Source organism: Triticum aestivum, chromosome 7B (genome assembly GCF_018294505.1).
Source record: "Triticum aestivum cultivar Chinese Spring chromosome 7B, IWGSC CS RefSeq v2.1, whole genome shotgun sequence".
Lineage (NCBI taxonomy): Eukaryota > Viridiplantae > Streptophyta > Magnoliopsida > Poales > Poaceae > Triticum > Triticum aestivum.
Window position 1 is genome coordinate 736959335 of NC_057813.1, and position 15763 is coordinate 736975097.

Here is a 15763-nt window from a genome sequence, read left to right on the forward strand (position 1 = left end):
GTTCAGCTAATGCCATTAAATTTAGTGATTAGTATTTAACTGCCTCTCAGATCCAGCCATTACAATTTTTATTCAGTCTCCCTTTTGATCCAGCCATGAGAACATGTCGATGTGCTCTTGTGTCTTGATGGAAGAACGTGGTATGAAGCAATGGTGTCCCCGTGCATAACAAATCAATTGGGTTAAACTACAGATCTTTCTATTAGTGCATAATGCAGAAACGATGTACGTATTATTTTTCTGTACTTGTAAAAGAACTTGTTATGTTCCTATGTTCCTCTGATTATTTCAGGTGTTTGCTTTTACAAGTCAATCAGTACGTATGATTTGAGGGATTATATTAGATATAGTGAATCAGAAATATGTTTAAGTTCAATTTAATTTTTAGATCATATAACTTGTCTCGTATTTATGAAATGAGCAATCTTATTCTTCAACTTGCAGATTTTGTACCGGCTAAATGTTATTTTCTATGGCAAGTTCTTGTACTGTTTCCTGATTCTCATGGAGATGCTGTGGTTTCTTTCTGATCCAGTTCCAAAAGAATGTATATATCTCCAGCTAGTGTTGTTTCTTGCTGTGGTTTGCTTAAATATTTTTCTTTATTTATGTAATCTGTTCTCCTTTTCCTTGTGCGGCTGGCCATTTTTTTAGAAAACAGGCACAATAAGCGCCCGACTTTAAATTATTAAAGCAAAGAACGGCCAGAGTACCACATTGTTGAAGTTGTACAGAACAAAACGGAAAAGCTGGCCATTGACACACTTGGGAAAGCTTATCATTGTTATAGATGGTCCTTCCCAGTTCTCTACGCGTGTTGTTATCTTGTTGGGCAGCAGGGCAGGGATGAAACAAGACAACAACTTATTGCTTCATGTTTGATTTTATTCGACTCGCTATTTGCTTCATGTCTTAACCTCCTTTGAGCATCTGTTGGTTCCATTTTGCGCAGCTGCTGATGTAAAGGAATGCAGTGCTAAGCAAAGTGATATGATCATCATATCAAGTGGGCATAGATGCCATTATGTAGTTTCTCTTGTCAGGGTATACCACGCGTGGATTATAATTATCTCTGATTCGAATTGTCTGCACACAAAGCTTCACATGTTATTACTGGTATATACAAAGACTGTACTCTATGGTGGCCTATTTGTGATGCTGCATGATTTTCTAGGCACATTAAGCCTTTGTGATTCCCTTACAATCACCTCGGAACATGCTTGTTGCTAATGAAAATATGTACTATTTCGACATTAGGTATTTGAAATTCAATTAGTGGAGCAACGAGAATCTTGTAATAAGGCTTAAGTTCCTACTTTACATGGCCTCACAAATTTGGTACACGCTAAATCTGAAAATGCATTAGTACAGTTTCTGGAAAAGAAAATTGATTAGCGTGCCCAGCAAAAAAAAATGGATTAGTGTGGGACGTGCTCCTATTTTACTTTGGGCCGAGATTTCTTACCTTGCTCTCATCAAATTTCTTACGGCCGCACGCGGGCATGACTCCATGCCTGCGCTATTTTCACTTACGGAGAGGTTCAGAATCTTACGGCGGTAGTTGGAATCTTACAGCTGTGATTCCAAAAGAAAAAAACGGAAATCTTACGCAGTAGTTGGAATTACTACGTAGCTTCCTAATGTAATCTTACGCCGTTGGTTGCAAACTTGGTTCGTGAGAGGTGTGCACGACGCACCAGACGCACCAGATGGCTGGGGTGAGGAATAATATTCCTCATCCAAGGTGACGAATAGCGCGACACTTATATATATATATATATATATATATATATATATATATATATATATATATATATATATATATACGTTTGTCCTATGTATTGGTGTTTCTAACTCTTTGGTCCCAGTGAGGTTGGGTATCATTTTGTTTGTGTTGTTGTTCTAGAAACAATTGGAGATGCATTGGATGCTCGGCTCACTCACAAGGAAGGTGTTGTCACCATGTGCTTATTGGAGTCAAGTTAGGATGAGCAATTACCTTCAATTGGTATCTACTACATCCTTCCAATGTTAACTTGGTAACAAGTATCTTCATATACTTCATGCATACATTTCTTGCATCAACCTTGTGTAGATTTTATCATGGCATGTTATTCATTCTTTCTTGTGATACTTGTTTCCTTTCTCAAAGCATCCCAACAATGATCTCTTGTTGCTAGTTGTGATGCCTTTGATCTTCGTGTGGTTGGAATTCATTTATATACAGTAAGACCATATCTAGCCATGTGCTATACTCTCAAGCAAATTTCTTATTGGTATATTTATGACTTCCTTGTGGATATCTTGTCCTTTCCTTTTTGTAACTATTTCGTGTGTATATCCTTCTTTGTGGATTGATATCATCATGATTTCCATCTACCTAGAATCTTATACACTTGAGAGAAGTTACATCTGGAGTTGATATCCTTATTCTTTCACGTCTACCTTTCCTTGGTGGTTATGTGAAAATATTTATCATGAGTGCGGATCTTATATCGTTGCATCTTGATGCACTCTGTTGTGGTGAAGATATTTTCTCTCTTGTTTTTACTTGATGAGGCTTTTTCCATTTCGATTGGTATCCCTCCTCTTGACAAAGCTATCATTTTGTTTCTTCACCATGGGTTGTCACAAGTGTTGGTTATTCATTTTGCATATTTAGTGTGCTTGTGAACCCATTTGCTTGGTATGTGTGGGAAGGGCATGTCATGCACCTTGTATCTCCACTATTCAATACTTTGTTGATGCTTAATGCTCACCCTTACCTTAGTCTTCTCAAGTGCTTTGCCATGACTCACACACATCATTTTGGTTGAGCCTACTCTTAAGTTGCCTTTTTTATATGTTGCTCAACCATTTGTTTGTTGCAAGTGCTAGGCTTTTTCCTACATGCTCACTTGCACTTGTTGTGAGTTTCTATTGATTTTCGGGGAGTGATGATCCTATTTTGTGCACTTGGTATCCTAATGCAAATATTGTAAGGAGTGCAAAAATCATGGGGAGCTTCACTAGTGTCTTTAGAACACTCCGTTGCTCTCTTGCACTTGTCGTGAGGTTCTATTGATCTTGGGAGAGTGACGATCCTATTTTGTGCTTGTTGTATCCAATTACAAAACTAAATTGTGCAGAAATCATGGGGAGCTTCTCTACCTTCTCTAGAACACTGCTTTGCTCATATCATAATATCTTTTATTCATGTGGCACGTAGGATCATTGGTCTACTTGGTTCAACTGGTATCTTTTGATAGCTCGCTTCAATTGGCATCTTTTGATTGCTTGATTGCTTGTTTCTCTCTTTGTTATGTCTTTGTGGCATATCATTCTTTTGCAATCTTTGGGCCTCAATATAGTTTGTCTTCCTCCAAGTATTTACCGTTGGATATGTGTATTGCATTTCACTCTCTTGTTGAGAAATACAAAATTTATGGAGGAACACAATTTATATTGGCCTTCTAAGCTTTTCTCCCATTTTGGCAATCGATGCCTATGGGGGAGAAGTTTTAGAGAGTTTTGTGGAGAAGATTAGAGAGTTGTTTCTTCTTGCTTTGCATTGCATGGTGATGCATATTTCCTTATATAAACTCTCTTGAAAGTGATTGTCATCAATTACCAAAATGGGACATATTGAAAGAACATGTGGTGCCCCCATGTTTGGTTTTGGTAATTAATAACAATCTCTATGGACTAATGGTTGCCTTGAGTTATATTTGAAGGATTTGTCCATAGGCTTTTCTTAGAGTCCATTTGTTGGTTTCAAGGAGAGTTTGTGATGACCAAGGTGCTATTCAAGGAATGGTCATGTGAGAGGCTGATCAAGACTAAGTCAAAGAGTGAATCGAGTTGATCAACACACAAAGCGTAGAAGATGTACCGAGAGGGATCAACTGGTCCCATGGTATGGTAAGCATTGTCAATTATGCTTTGTGTACTAACCCATGGTCTTCGTGAGAGTTCTTTGTGGGGTTAGGTTGTAGTGTGCACGTTCAAGTGATGCATCATGAAGAGATCAAGTGCTTGAAGATTGCCATCCATTGTGGTGACAATGGACTTGTGAAGATGTGCCGAAGAGTGGTTCACCCATAGTGGAGTATGAGGGAGCAATCTACTAGTCTTCACTGAGCCAACGCAATCAAGAAACACTAGTAGAAAAAGGGCTTTTAGTCCCGGTTCTTTAGGGCCTTTAGTTCCGGTTCTGGGAATCGGGACTAAAGGGTCGTTACTAAAGCCTCCCCCTTTAGTCCCGGTTCTTACACGAACCGGGACTAAAGGCTCTCCACGTGGCCGCTGCCTGGAGGTCCACCTTTAGTCCCGGTTGGTAACACCAACCTGTACTAAAGGAAATTTTATGATTTTTTTTAAAAAAAATTGAATTTTTTTATTTGGAATATTTTTTTATTTTCAAATTTCTGAATTATTTTAACCTCTCATCTCTAATCACCCCTCATCACTGCTATTTAACCTCTAACCACCCTTCATCATCTAACTTCCCGGACGGTCACCATCCTCTCACTACTCCAGCCTGAGCACGCTTAACTTCCGGGTTCTATTCTCCCTCGTTTCCAAGTCTGCACTTGTTGTTTTCCTAACAATAGTAAGATGTCAATCCTATTAACCTCAGGAATTTAGCTTGAGCATGAAGTCACACATTTCACTGTTTGAGTTTGAAACTATTGTTCTAAAAAATAACACTAATATTTCTTGAATAATTAGTTTGACCATTGTTTGACCACAGTTTGACCAGATTTGACCAAAATTCAAAAAAATGAAATAATTATTTAGTAACACTAATATTCTTGAATAATTATTTAGTAACACTAATACTTTTTGAATAAGTAGTTTGACCATAGTTTGACCAGATTTAACAAAAATTCAAAAAAACCTGAAATTTGATGAATTTTTTTGCCTCCAGATCTTAAAAGCCCCGTAACTTTTTTTCTGTTAGGTTTTTGAGGATTTTGAAAATGTTTAATGGGGTTCCCCCGCTAAATTTGGATGTAACTTTTTGAGTAGATGATTTTTCATATAAAAAACTTTTTAATCCGAGTTCGTATGCAAAAGTTATGCCCATTTTACAAATTTCCAGAGAGATTTCGCAAATAAAGTCGAAATTCATAGTTGTAAGTTTTCCCAACAACTAGACCACATATCACATGGGAAACTTATTTTCTTTCTTTTTTTGACATTTCCATCATTTTCTTTTTTTCTGAAAACTGAAAAGGCGATCCACGAGAGGGGGGGGGGTAGAGTTTGAAAATGGGACCTTTAGTACCGGTTCGTGCCATGAACCGGTACTAATGCCTCAAACCCCATTAGTACCGGTTGGTGGCTCAAACCGGGACTAAAGGTCTAACCTTTAGTACCGGTTGGTGCCACGAACCGGTTGGTGGCTCAAACCGGGACTAAAGGTCTAACCTTTAGTACCGGTTGGTGCCACGAACCGGTACTAATGGGCATCACACCCTTTAGTCCCGGTTCGTGGCATCAACTGGTACTAAAAGGTCCAGACGAACCGGGACAAATGGCCCACATGGCCCGGCCGGCCCCCTGGGCTCACAAACCGGGACTAATGCCCCCATTTGTCCCGGTTCTGGACTGAACCGGGACTAATGGGCTGACCCGGCCTGGACCATTGCCCTCTTTTCTACTAGTGAAAGGTGGTCCAACTTGAGGAAGTCAAGATCGTCTACATCTAGCTCAAGTGGACTTTGTGGAAGGAAAAGGTTTGGCCTTAATAGGCTCTCTATTTTACCGGTCTCATGGTGGTAGTTTGGAGACCGGGTTATAGGATCGATTGCCGTACTATCAAGGAGGGATCTCAAGTGAGTAGCTTGATCGTATCATTCGTAGAGAGCTCAAACCATTGCATACTTGCATCATCTTTCTTGGTTTTTGTTTGGTTTTCTCCTTGTGAGATTTGGAGCTTATGGTCATCTTCTTGACAAGCTCGAGTTCATCAAAAATGGAGTTCACATGCTTCTTCTATTGCGTTTTTGGTGTTGGAGGTTTTACCGGTCTTATTCGAGGAAGGGTTCTCACCATTTTCTTATGGGACTTTTCTAGTTTCCTTCTTATTGTTATTTTTCAAGATTGTGTTAGCCCTTGTTGCTAGCTTTCCAACAAACTTGGTTTCTTTAAATTCGGAGTCCATTTGCAGAAGTTGTGTCAGTTTTGGTGTCCTTAAAAAGGCTGCAGCGGTGCTACCGCTTGGAGGGGATGTTATTTTTTACTACCGCTCTTGAGAGTGGTGCTACCACGGCTACTTCCGTGGCTACTTCCGCTCGGACCAAAAACTCGTCATAGGTCCAGCAGTGGTAGGCACGGATGTATTTTTTAGTACCGCTCCGCCGGTTCTACCGGTCTTTTGCTTCCTCGCTGTTATTTTTCAATGGGCTTCCACCGCCCTAGCGGTAGTACCGCTCCCATGAGCGGTAGTACCGCTCTATGCAGGCTGTGAGCATAATGGTTGGACTTTTTCCCCACCTATAAAAGGAGGTCTTCTTTCCCAATGAACCCTATCCTTTGAGCTCGTATTGTTCCCCCATTGTTGACCTTCTTCGAGCTTGCTATCTCTCAATCCCTACATGGATTCTTGCTAGTTTTGGGGGGAAAAGAGAGAGGAGATCTTGATCCACATTTCCACCAATCACCTTCTCCTCTATGTGGGGGGAACCCCTTGGATCTAGATCTTGGAGTTCTTGGTGTTCTCCTTCTTGTTCTTCCTCTCATTTTCTTCCCTAGCATTAGTTGCTTTGGTGGGATTTGGGAGAGAAGGACTTGGGCACTCTGTGTGCCCTTGCCATTGCATTGGTGCATCAGTTTGAGTTGTCCACGGTGATACATGGAAGTTACAAGTTGAGAATTGCTTATTACTCTTGGGCGCTTGGTACCCTTGAGCTTGTTCCTCTTGGGGCTTGGGCGCCCTAGACGGTTGGTAGTGTTCGGAGCTCAATCATTGTGGTGTAAAGCTCCGGGCGAGCATCGGGGTCTCCAATTAGGTTGTGGAGATCGCCCCGAGCAATTTGACGGGTACCGATGACCATCCCCAAGGGTCGCCAAAGTGTACGGGTTCGGTGACCACCCCCAAGGGTTGCCATTTGTACGGGTTCGGTGACCGCCCTCAAGGGTCGCTTAGTGGAATCACGACATCTTGCATTGTGCGAGAAGCGTGAGGAGATTCCGGTGGCTCTAGTGGCTTCTTGGGGAGCATTGTGCCTCCACACCGCTCCAAATGGAGATTAGCATCTGCAAGGGTGTGAACTTCGGGATACATCGTCGTCTCCGCGTGCCTCGGTTATCTCTTACCCGAGCCCTTTACTTATGTACTTTACTTTGTAGCCATATTGTTTCTTGTCATATATCTTGCTATCACTTAGTTGTTTATCTTGCTTAGCATAAGTTGTTGGTGCACATAGGTGAGCCTAGTTGTTGTAGGTTTTGTTCTTGACAAATTAACCACTAGGTTTGTTCCGCATTTGTTCAAGCCTAAACCGTAATTATTTTAAAGTGCCTATTCACCCCCCCCCCCTCTAGGCAACATCCTCGATCTTTCACCATGTGTAAGTACTTCCCTTATATAGGTCCTTAGGGTCCATAGCATTAGCTAGATGTCATTCTCTCTCGTGCGCGATGCAATAGAAAGTTCCCATGAGCTGCCTCACATGATCGGGATCCATATGATGTAATATGTGGTGTGTTTGTTGGAATATGATGAATTTTCACTTTTATGATCAGACTGTTTATTGAGTGGTAGTGAATCTTTTGAAGTTTGCTTGTTGTATAATTAAGTAGCTATGTATGCTCTCCGATCTATTTGTCTACTTTGGCCATGTTTGGTTAGTAGTTCTTCAGAGGGTGGTGCATAGTAGTGGGCTCAATCTTGTGGTGCTTCATCCTAGTGATAGAAAGCGAACATACACGTATAGTATTGTTGCCAATAAGGGTGAAACGATGGTTTCTTTATCACAATTGGATGATATTTCTACTAGCTACATTATGTCATCATACTTATTGCAATGTTTTGTTTGTTATGAATTCAATACTTCGATATGCATGCTGGATAGTGGTCTTGGGGTAGAGTATTAATTGTAGATGCAGTTGGATAACGGTCTATATATCACGAAAGTAATGGCTATGTGAGATTATACCATGAATGATCATAGTCGTAAATATAAACATTGAAATTTAATTGCTATCTAACTGTAATTTGTTCACCACGCCACACTTACATGCTTGGAGAGATGCCAATAGAGAGCCTATGAGCACACTACGCCACAAGTGGGTCTATTTTCTTTACTAAAAACTTCACCAAAAAAATTATTCTTTGTTGTGCCATTTATTTTATTTTATCTATCTATCTGTAAATTTCTACCATACCGTGCAATTTAATTGTGTAACTAGCAGGGCACACACACACACGTGCCAACCACTCTTACGAGAGAGCAGATACTAACACACACATAAACATTGTACGCACTTCACTTAACACTAGTCCTGGCCATGGGAAGCCCGGTCCGGTCAGCCCGGCCCGAAAAAGCCCGACCCGGGCCGGGCTCGGGCCTAGTTTTTGAGCCCGAAGGCCGGGCCGGGGCCCGGGCCCGTCGTTTTTGACATTTTCTGAAGGTCGGGCCGGGCCGGCCCGAAGCCCGACGGGCTTTTACGTGCTCGGGCCGGGCCGGCCCGAAGCCCGACGGGCTTTTACGTGCTCGGGCCGGGCTCGGGCCCAGAAACACAGGCCCGATGGCCGGGCCGGGCTGGGATCGGGCCTGAGTTTTTTTAGTCGGGCTTGGCTAGGCCCGGCCCGAGGTTTGGCCAGGTATACTTAACACACACACATGCCAATGCTAACGCACACAATCAAAGTGCAGCGCACTAAAGATCAAAACACACATGAACACAATCTATGTTTTGATCAAAACACACCAATATTTGAGGTTTCAAAATGAAAATAAGAGGATGAACTACTATGATTTTTTCTTTTCCTCAAGGGGTGGGATGGGAGGCATTGCCCCCCCCCCCCCTCTACATTATATGTTTACATATATGTGTTCTTATAGTAGTACTCTGATGCAATATCATCCTACTCTAATTACATTATCAAGTAAGCGGTAAACCATTTCACATCTATCAACTGTGCCTTTATGATACAGATGTAACTCTGAAGGCCTTGACTGTACGTTGTTGCCCTCCTGTTGTTACTATTGGGCTTACCAAGTAGTTACCTACAGGTAAATTTGTTTTTTTTTAGTTTTTTTTCATTCGTTTGTTTTTTCCTTTCTATTGTTCATGCTTTTGAAACTATTCTAAAATACATATATTCCAAAAACATCAATTAACTTAAAAAAACTTAGAAACCACGAATTTGAGAAATGTTAAAGCAATCAGAAAAATGTTAGCATAGTTTTAAAAAATTGATACTATTAAAAAATCACACATTTAAAAAATATATGTTCATGAATTTTCTAAAATATATTTATGTATTGCAAAAAATGTTTTGTATCATGAAACAAATCAACATGTACTTAAAAAATGTTTAACACAATTTCAAAACAATATTCATGGACATGTGTCTGAAAAATTGTTAACCTTATATTTGGAAATTGATAAACGTGTATAAAAAATGTTTCGGGTGCATACAGAAAATGTACAATGTGTATGAACTATGAAAAGGGTAGACATCAAAACTTATATTTGAAATAATTTAATCATGTTTTTTAATGTGAATGCATATTTTTCATATGTATACGAAAAATGAACACTATGTATGAAAAAAGTTAGACACCAAAACATATATTTGAAAAATATGAATCATGTATTTGAAAAATATTAAATGTGTACAAAAAGTTCCTGTTTGATACAAAAATGTACGATGTATATGAAAATAGTAGAGTGTTGAAAAAAGGGAAAAACAAAAAACCTTGTAAAGAAACACAGAAAACTGAAACCAAAAGAAAACCGATGAAAATCGTAAAGAAAACACACAAAAGAGAAAAACCTATGAAAACTATAAAGAAACCCAATGGAAGAAAAAAAAACTATAAAACCCCAAAAAATCGATGAAAACCATAAAGAAATAATGTAAAAAATAAAATAAAGCCGATGAAAAATGTAAACACACACACACTCACACACACACACACAAAAGAAAAAAAACAGTGAGATAAGTAAACATTTAATTCATTTGTGTTCCATGTATTTCGCGAGGACATAAAGAGTTGCAACTCAGTGCACATTTGACATTCTATACATTATTCCTATGATTTTTACTAATTGACTACAGCCTTGAAAAATGCCAATTAGGTTTGTTGTTGTAGAAATAAATGAAGTTTCCTTGAAGGTAATAAATGAAGACAATATTCTTGAGTTACTTATAGATAGAATGATATGTCTTTGATTTTATTTGGCCAGTGGTATATGAATTATCATTTTCTATCCAAGCAGTGTCATTGATATATTTGTGTTGTGTTATAGATTGAAATTTAATTTAAGTTTAAAGTAGGAAAATTATCCTTCTTTCGAATGCAGTGTACTAATAAGTATATTATGAAGGATGGATAAATTACACACAGACATTGCAGGTTAAAAAAGGAATCATGTATGAAACACAGATAAGGCTAGTATGACCACATATTTTTGGGACCAAATCAGGTAATTTCTGATGATAATCCATTTGTGCTATTTTATTTTGCTATGTACTTCATATATGGGTTGTGATAAGAAATTCTTATTGCTATTTGTATTTATGCAATTCAGATGAAATTTTTGTATAATAACTTATGCAGAATGAAATGAAATAGAAACTAGCCACGTCGGCTTCAGAAACATGTACACTTAAGAAATTATATCAATGTACTTTTGATCTTCAAATGAAACTGGAGGCTGCTAAGAGATGTAGTGTAGAATGTTTTTCGCCAGTATCTCTTATTGTGGGAAAATATCAGGTGCTCCCATCCTTTTGGAGCTCCCCATGCTCCAATTTTAAAATATCAATTATAAATGTTCCAAAAATTCAAAAACAAAATGTGAATGTCACAAGGAATGTGACTACAAGCACTAAAAAATTAAGGGCGAAAACTCTAAATGCACATTGAATAACAAAATTGTGAAATGTAGCATGTAAAAAGACGAAAGCAACATCGACACTATTCACATCTGAATTTTTCTTTTTCTTTTATCAATGTGCATTTGGAGTTTGTACCTGAAATTTTTAGGTGTTGTACTCACATTCCTTGTGAACATTCATATCTTTTTTCTGAATTTTTGGGACATTTAAAGTTTATATTTTGAAATTGGAGCATGGGAAGCACCCCAACGACGAGAGTACCTTACATTTCCCCATTTTATCCTATATGCCTAAGAGAGTGATCGCCACAAACTTATTTATCTCAACATGATATCATGATACATCACCATACAATTATGAATAGAATAAGGCCCACATGAACATGCAACGGTGCATGCAACAAGACCCACCAACACATGCAACCATGCATGGAAAATATTACTCTATTATTCTACTTATATTCAATAAATATTTTTCAACTATGCGCAATCAAATATAATAAGTCATATGTATTTTTAATTTAGTTTCATGTCTTATCAATCTAAATATTTATATTCCACATAATTCAATTTTATTTACTAAAATATATTGTGATCAATTCCAGCGAGCAACACGCGAGTATCATCAATTGTGCTAGATGATGAACATGCATTTTATTTTCATAATGTTCATGATCCATATGTATAAGATAAAATGGCTAGGTAATATATAATGAACCTATGTGCATACCATTGTGGCCGCAACTTTTTGAGAAATGTAAGATAATGTTGTTTTCACATTTTATATAAATCATCTTCAATATCATGCGTTTTATGTTGCCTTGAAGCCGAAGGTAATAATGAAGACTATATTCTTATGTTACTTCTAGATAGAATGATATGTCCTTGATTTTAATTGGTATGTGGTATCTTAGTTTTTTACTCTTAAGGTAGTGCCATTGATCTATTTATGTTGTGCTACAGCTTGAAATATAACTTCAATTTACACTAGCAAAATCATCCTTCTTTGGAGTGCAGCGTACTACTCCTCTATCCCGAAATACATGGCGTATAAACTGAGTCAAAAGGTAAATGTTTTCAAAAACTGACCAAATGTACATACAAAAATATTAAAAGAAGCAATACCAAATCAATATCAATATATTCATCTTTGGATATATTTTCATAATGGACTAATTCAACATTATAGTTGCTGACTAAATTTGGAGCAGGCCGGCGACTAGAACTCCAGAAGCAAACAAATCAACAACCTCCACGGGCCTTGAAACGTCTGGCCCTTCCTCCTTCTCACTCTCTCTCTCTCTCGGGCCCAACACGCGCTGCGGCAGTGACCCAGATCCACCCCACCCACCCCCACCCCCGCCGGCCACCACGCACACACACACACAGAGGCGGAGACAATCCCCCAGACGAGGCGACACCGGACCAAGAAGAGGCGGACGGCGGCGATGGGCGGCGGCGGAGGCGCGCACGGCGGCACGACCTACAAGGGCTACACCATCCCCCACAACAAGCGCTGGCACACCATCGCCGGCAAGGGCCTCTGCGCCACCATGTGGTAACCGCCCGCCCGCCCGATCCCCTCTCCTCCCCTCTCCCCCCTTCCCCCGGCCCGCGCGCCTCCCCCCGCCCGCTTTCCCCGGCTGACCCTGGGCCGAACGGGGACGCGGGCGGGATCCGCCGTCCGCGGGGGGGATTTCTCGGTCGCGGTGGATTTGATTGGGAACTCTTTGTTCCAAACGCACGATTTGGGGATCTGGAGTGGGTGGTGCTCGGTCGCGCGTGCCGTCTGCCCGATCTGGTTCTGTCTCGGCCATGCGATTCGCCGGCCGCTCCGTCGCCGGAGCAGTGGTGATTGTAGTAGGAAGTTTCATAGGGAGTTGTTCAGATTTGGTCTTCCAGGTTCTTATACCAGGAAGGCAACCGCCTCCGGTTGCATTTGCCATGTGATATTCTTGAACAAAGACTAGAAAGAGAGCTCTTACCTTCAGCCGTAGCAAGCGGTGGGCTCTGCCGTTTTTATCAGTTCCCAACGTTACGACAATAGGGCGATCATCTACCAGGTTAGCAAACAAGAGGGGTTGATCATCTGCACAGGTTATCATATACTCTGGTACCTTCAACCATAGTAACTGTGGCGCGTGTCATTTTTATCAGTTACCAACCATGCAACAAGAGGGTGACCATCTACCCAGTACCCAGGTTAGCAAACAAGTGTGTAATCATGTTCCCAGGTTCAGGGTAATGCCTTCAGTATGAAGGCCTCATGCTGGGCATTAAATTTGAGCAAACTGGTACTGGTATATCTTTACAACCTTATGTGAAGTGAAAGAGGCGTCTGGTGTTAGGAGTGTATACCTTTGTATCTTCATTACACAAGACATCTGGAACCTATATTATACTCCCTCCGTCCGAAGAAGCTTGTCCCTCAAATGGATGTATCTAGCAGCAAGTTAGTGCTAGATACATCCATTGGAGGGATGAGCTTCGGACAAGTTTTTTCGGACGGAGGCAGTAACAACCAACCAACTATACAAGAAACAATGATGGTTTAAACCATTGATCGTTATCTCCATCATAACTGGAGTGATTATCAGTTCGCAACCAAAATGCCATGACTTCAGGAAAAAGAACACACGCATGCCACAAAGAAGCATGTTAAGGCTTTTATTCCACTCAGCTTTTCTTCTTCAACCTGCTGAATCCTTTTTGTTATTTTCCATTTAGTCATCAAGTCTTTCACCGCCCATGTCCAGATTCTTCCAGCATAGTTCACCATGACCTCACTAGCATAATTGCATTGATGCTCTAGATCAAAATATTAAATTTGGCCATGTTTTCCAAATTCAAGCTTGGCATCTTCCATTGTATGTTGATTGTGCCAGTGCTCTGTATTTTTAAGCATATCCAGGCATAAGTATCATTCTATATATCCTTAGATCTATAAACCATTAATTTTAACAGCGCGCAAGCTTTTGCTGTTACAAACTTAATCAAAGTTAACCTCTCTACAGGTTTTGGATTTTCTACAGGGCTAAGCAGGATGGCGCTGTGCTCTTGGTATTGCTCTATTCTATTTTGGTTTTCGTCCTTGCACTCTGCACATGTTCTTGATTTACTTACATGGTTAATGATATCAATGTTTTCAGGGTATGCGTCATCCTTGGGATGGCCATGATGATCACGCGCATGGTCATGGACATGCACACGAGCATGAGGTATTAGCTTCAGATCACATATCCACTCTTTTTGTATGTGCTTTAGTTTTGTACTTTAACTTTCTGTAAACGAATTGAAATGGTTGCTCCTGTTTCGTTCCGGGTCCTGTTAACAGTCTGTTTGTTATCTTGTCATCTTGATCTGACTGTTCTTTTTTGCTATGAATTGCTTTGTATTGTTGTTTTCAGCAGTTTTACTTTTGATAATGTGAGAACCGTAGTAGTAGAAATATTGCAAGATTAGAGAAATGTTGGTTTCTGCATATCTTATCATCTTCAATGTTATCAAGTTTAGAGACTTATTGACAGATCATTACAACTCAGGAAAGCAAATTTATCACGTGTTGTGAGTTGCATAATCATTTTTTAAACCTTGCTGCATAATCATTTCAATGGCATGCTATGTTTATGCGTGTCTGTAGGGAGTTAGAGCTACCAAGTAGTGGTAATCGATGTTATACATCCTCTTGGTAGTTCTTAGACGGTTTATCAACTGAGGTCAAAGTTACGTTTTTCGTATCTAGCATATGCCTGTTTGATTACGTTCATGATAAGCCAATGCAACAACATCTTTCTTTTGCTTGCCTTGTGAGAGATAAACCTAAGAGTTAACGCAGCCCTGTTCTTCCATGCAGGCTTCGTCGTCGTCATCGCCGTCCCATTGAGCTCAACGCTGAAAGCGGCTGACAGAGACCCTGACGCGTCGCATGTTTCGACGCAAGTCTCTGCTAATAAAAAACAATCACAACTATCATTATTCACCCCTGTTGTTTGCAAGTATTTTTTTTTTAGCACACAAACTGGCCTTGTTGTGTATTTTGGTTTGGAGCTGTGGCGTCCGTGGGAATGCTTCGGCGTGCATGTGTTGTTGCTTATTGTGATCGCTGCAGCTGTTGTCGCACGCTCTGAGAAATCCTCTGATAATATATGTATCCCGTTCTAGTAGTAGTTGCTATCAATTCAAAACAAATGAGGCGGTTTATTATGTGGAAACTGGGTCAAAATCATGATCCAGTTTATGTGAAAAACTGGATCAAAAATCATACAGCCTGAGGGGCAATACATCTTACGGAGGCAAGAAACATGAAAAACACACACACAACAACAAAACACCGGGCACCGGTTACAACACAACACAAGGATGAGCTACCTAAGATGTAGGTTGTTGGGTGATGCAATGAAACACTGGTTATGTCATAATCGCAAACAAAACAACACTAGCAAAAGAGAGGTGTTCAGCCAACACACATCAGCATCCGCTCCAAGCTTCAGCGGTAGCCCGCATTAGGCCCGTCGAAAAGGGTTGTATGGTAGCCACTCTTGAAGTAGTGCCCAGCTTGTCCTCAAAAGGGAGTGCTGCCGCAAGAGAACGAGATTTTTGTAAAATTATTTGTGTGTTCTTATCTATGCTGCCATTTGGTCATTTTTTCATAATGTGCATCATTTGGTATAGAGGTTGATATCTTCGTATTAAATAGTTGTGCGGG

At 40.1% G+C, this 15763-nt stretch overlaps 1 protein-coding gene across 1 annotated transcript; it reads left to right on the plus strand.

Annotated features, from left to right (window-relative positions):
* The first annotated feature begins 12385 nt into the window (after positions 1-12385).
* On the plus strand, positions 12386-15221 carry LOC123159872 (NADH dehydrogenase [ubiquinone] 1 beta subcomplex subunit 2). The gene is made up of 4 exons (XM_044577682.1): positions 12386-12616; positions 14073-14118; positions 14208-14276; positions 14912-15221. The coding sequence occupies exons 1-4, from the start codon at positions 12507-12509 to the stop codon at positions 14939-14941; spliced, it is 255 nt and encodes an 84-aa protein (XP_044433617.1). The 5' UTR covers positions 12386-12506; the 3' UTR covers positions 14942-15221.
* Positions 15222-15763: the final 542 nt, after the last annotated feature.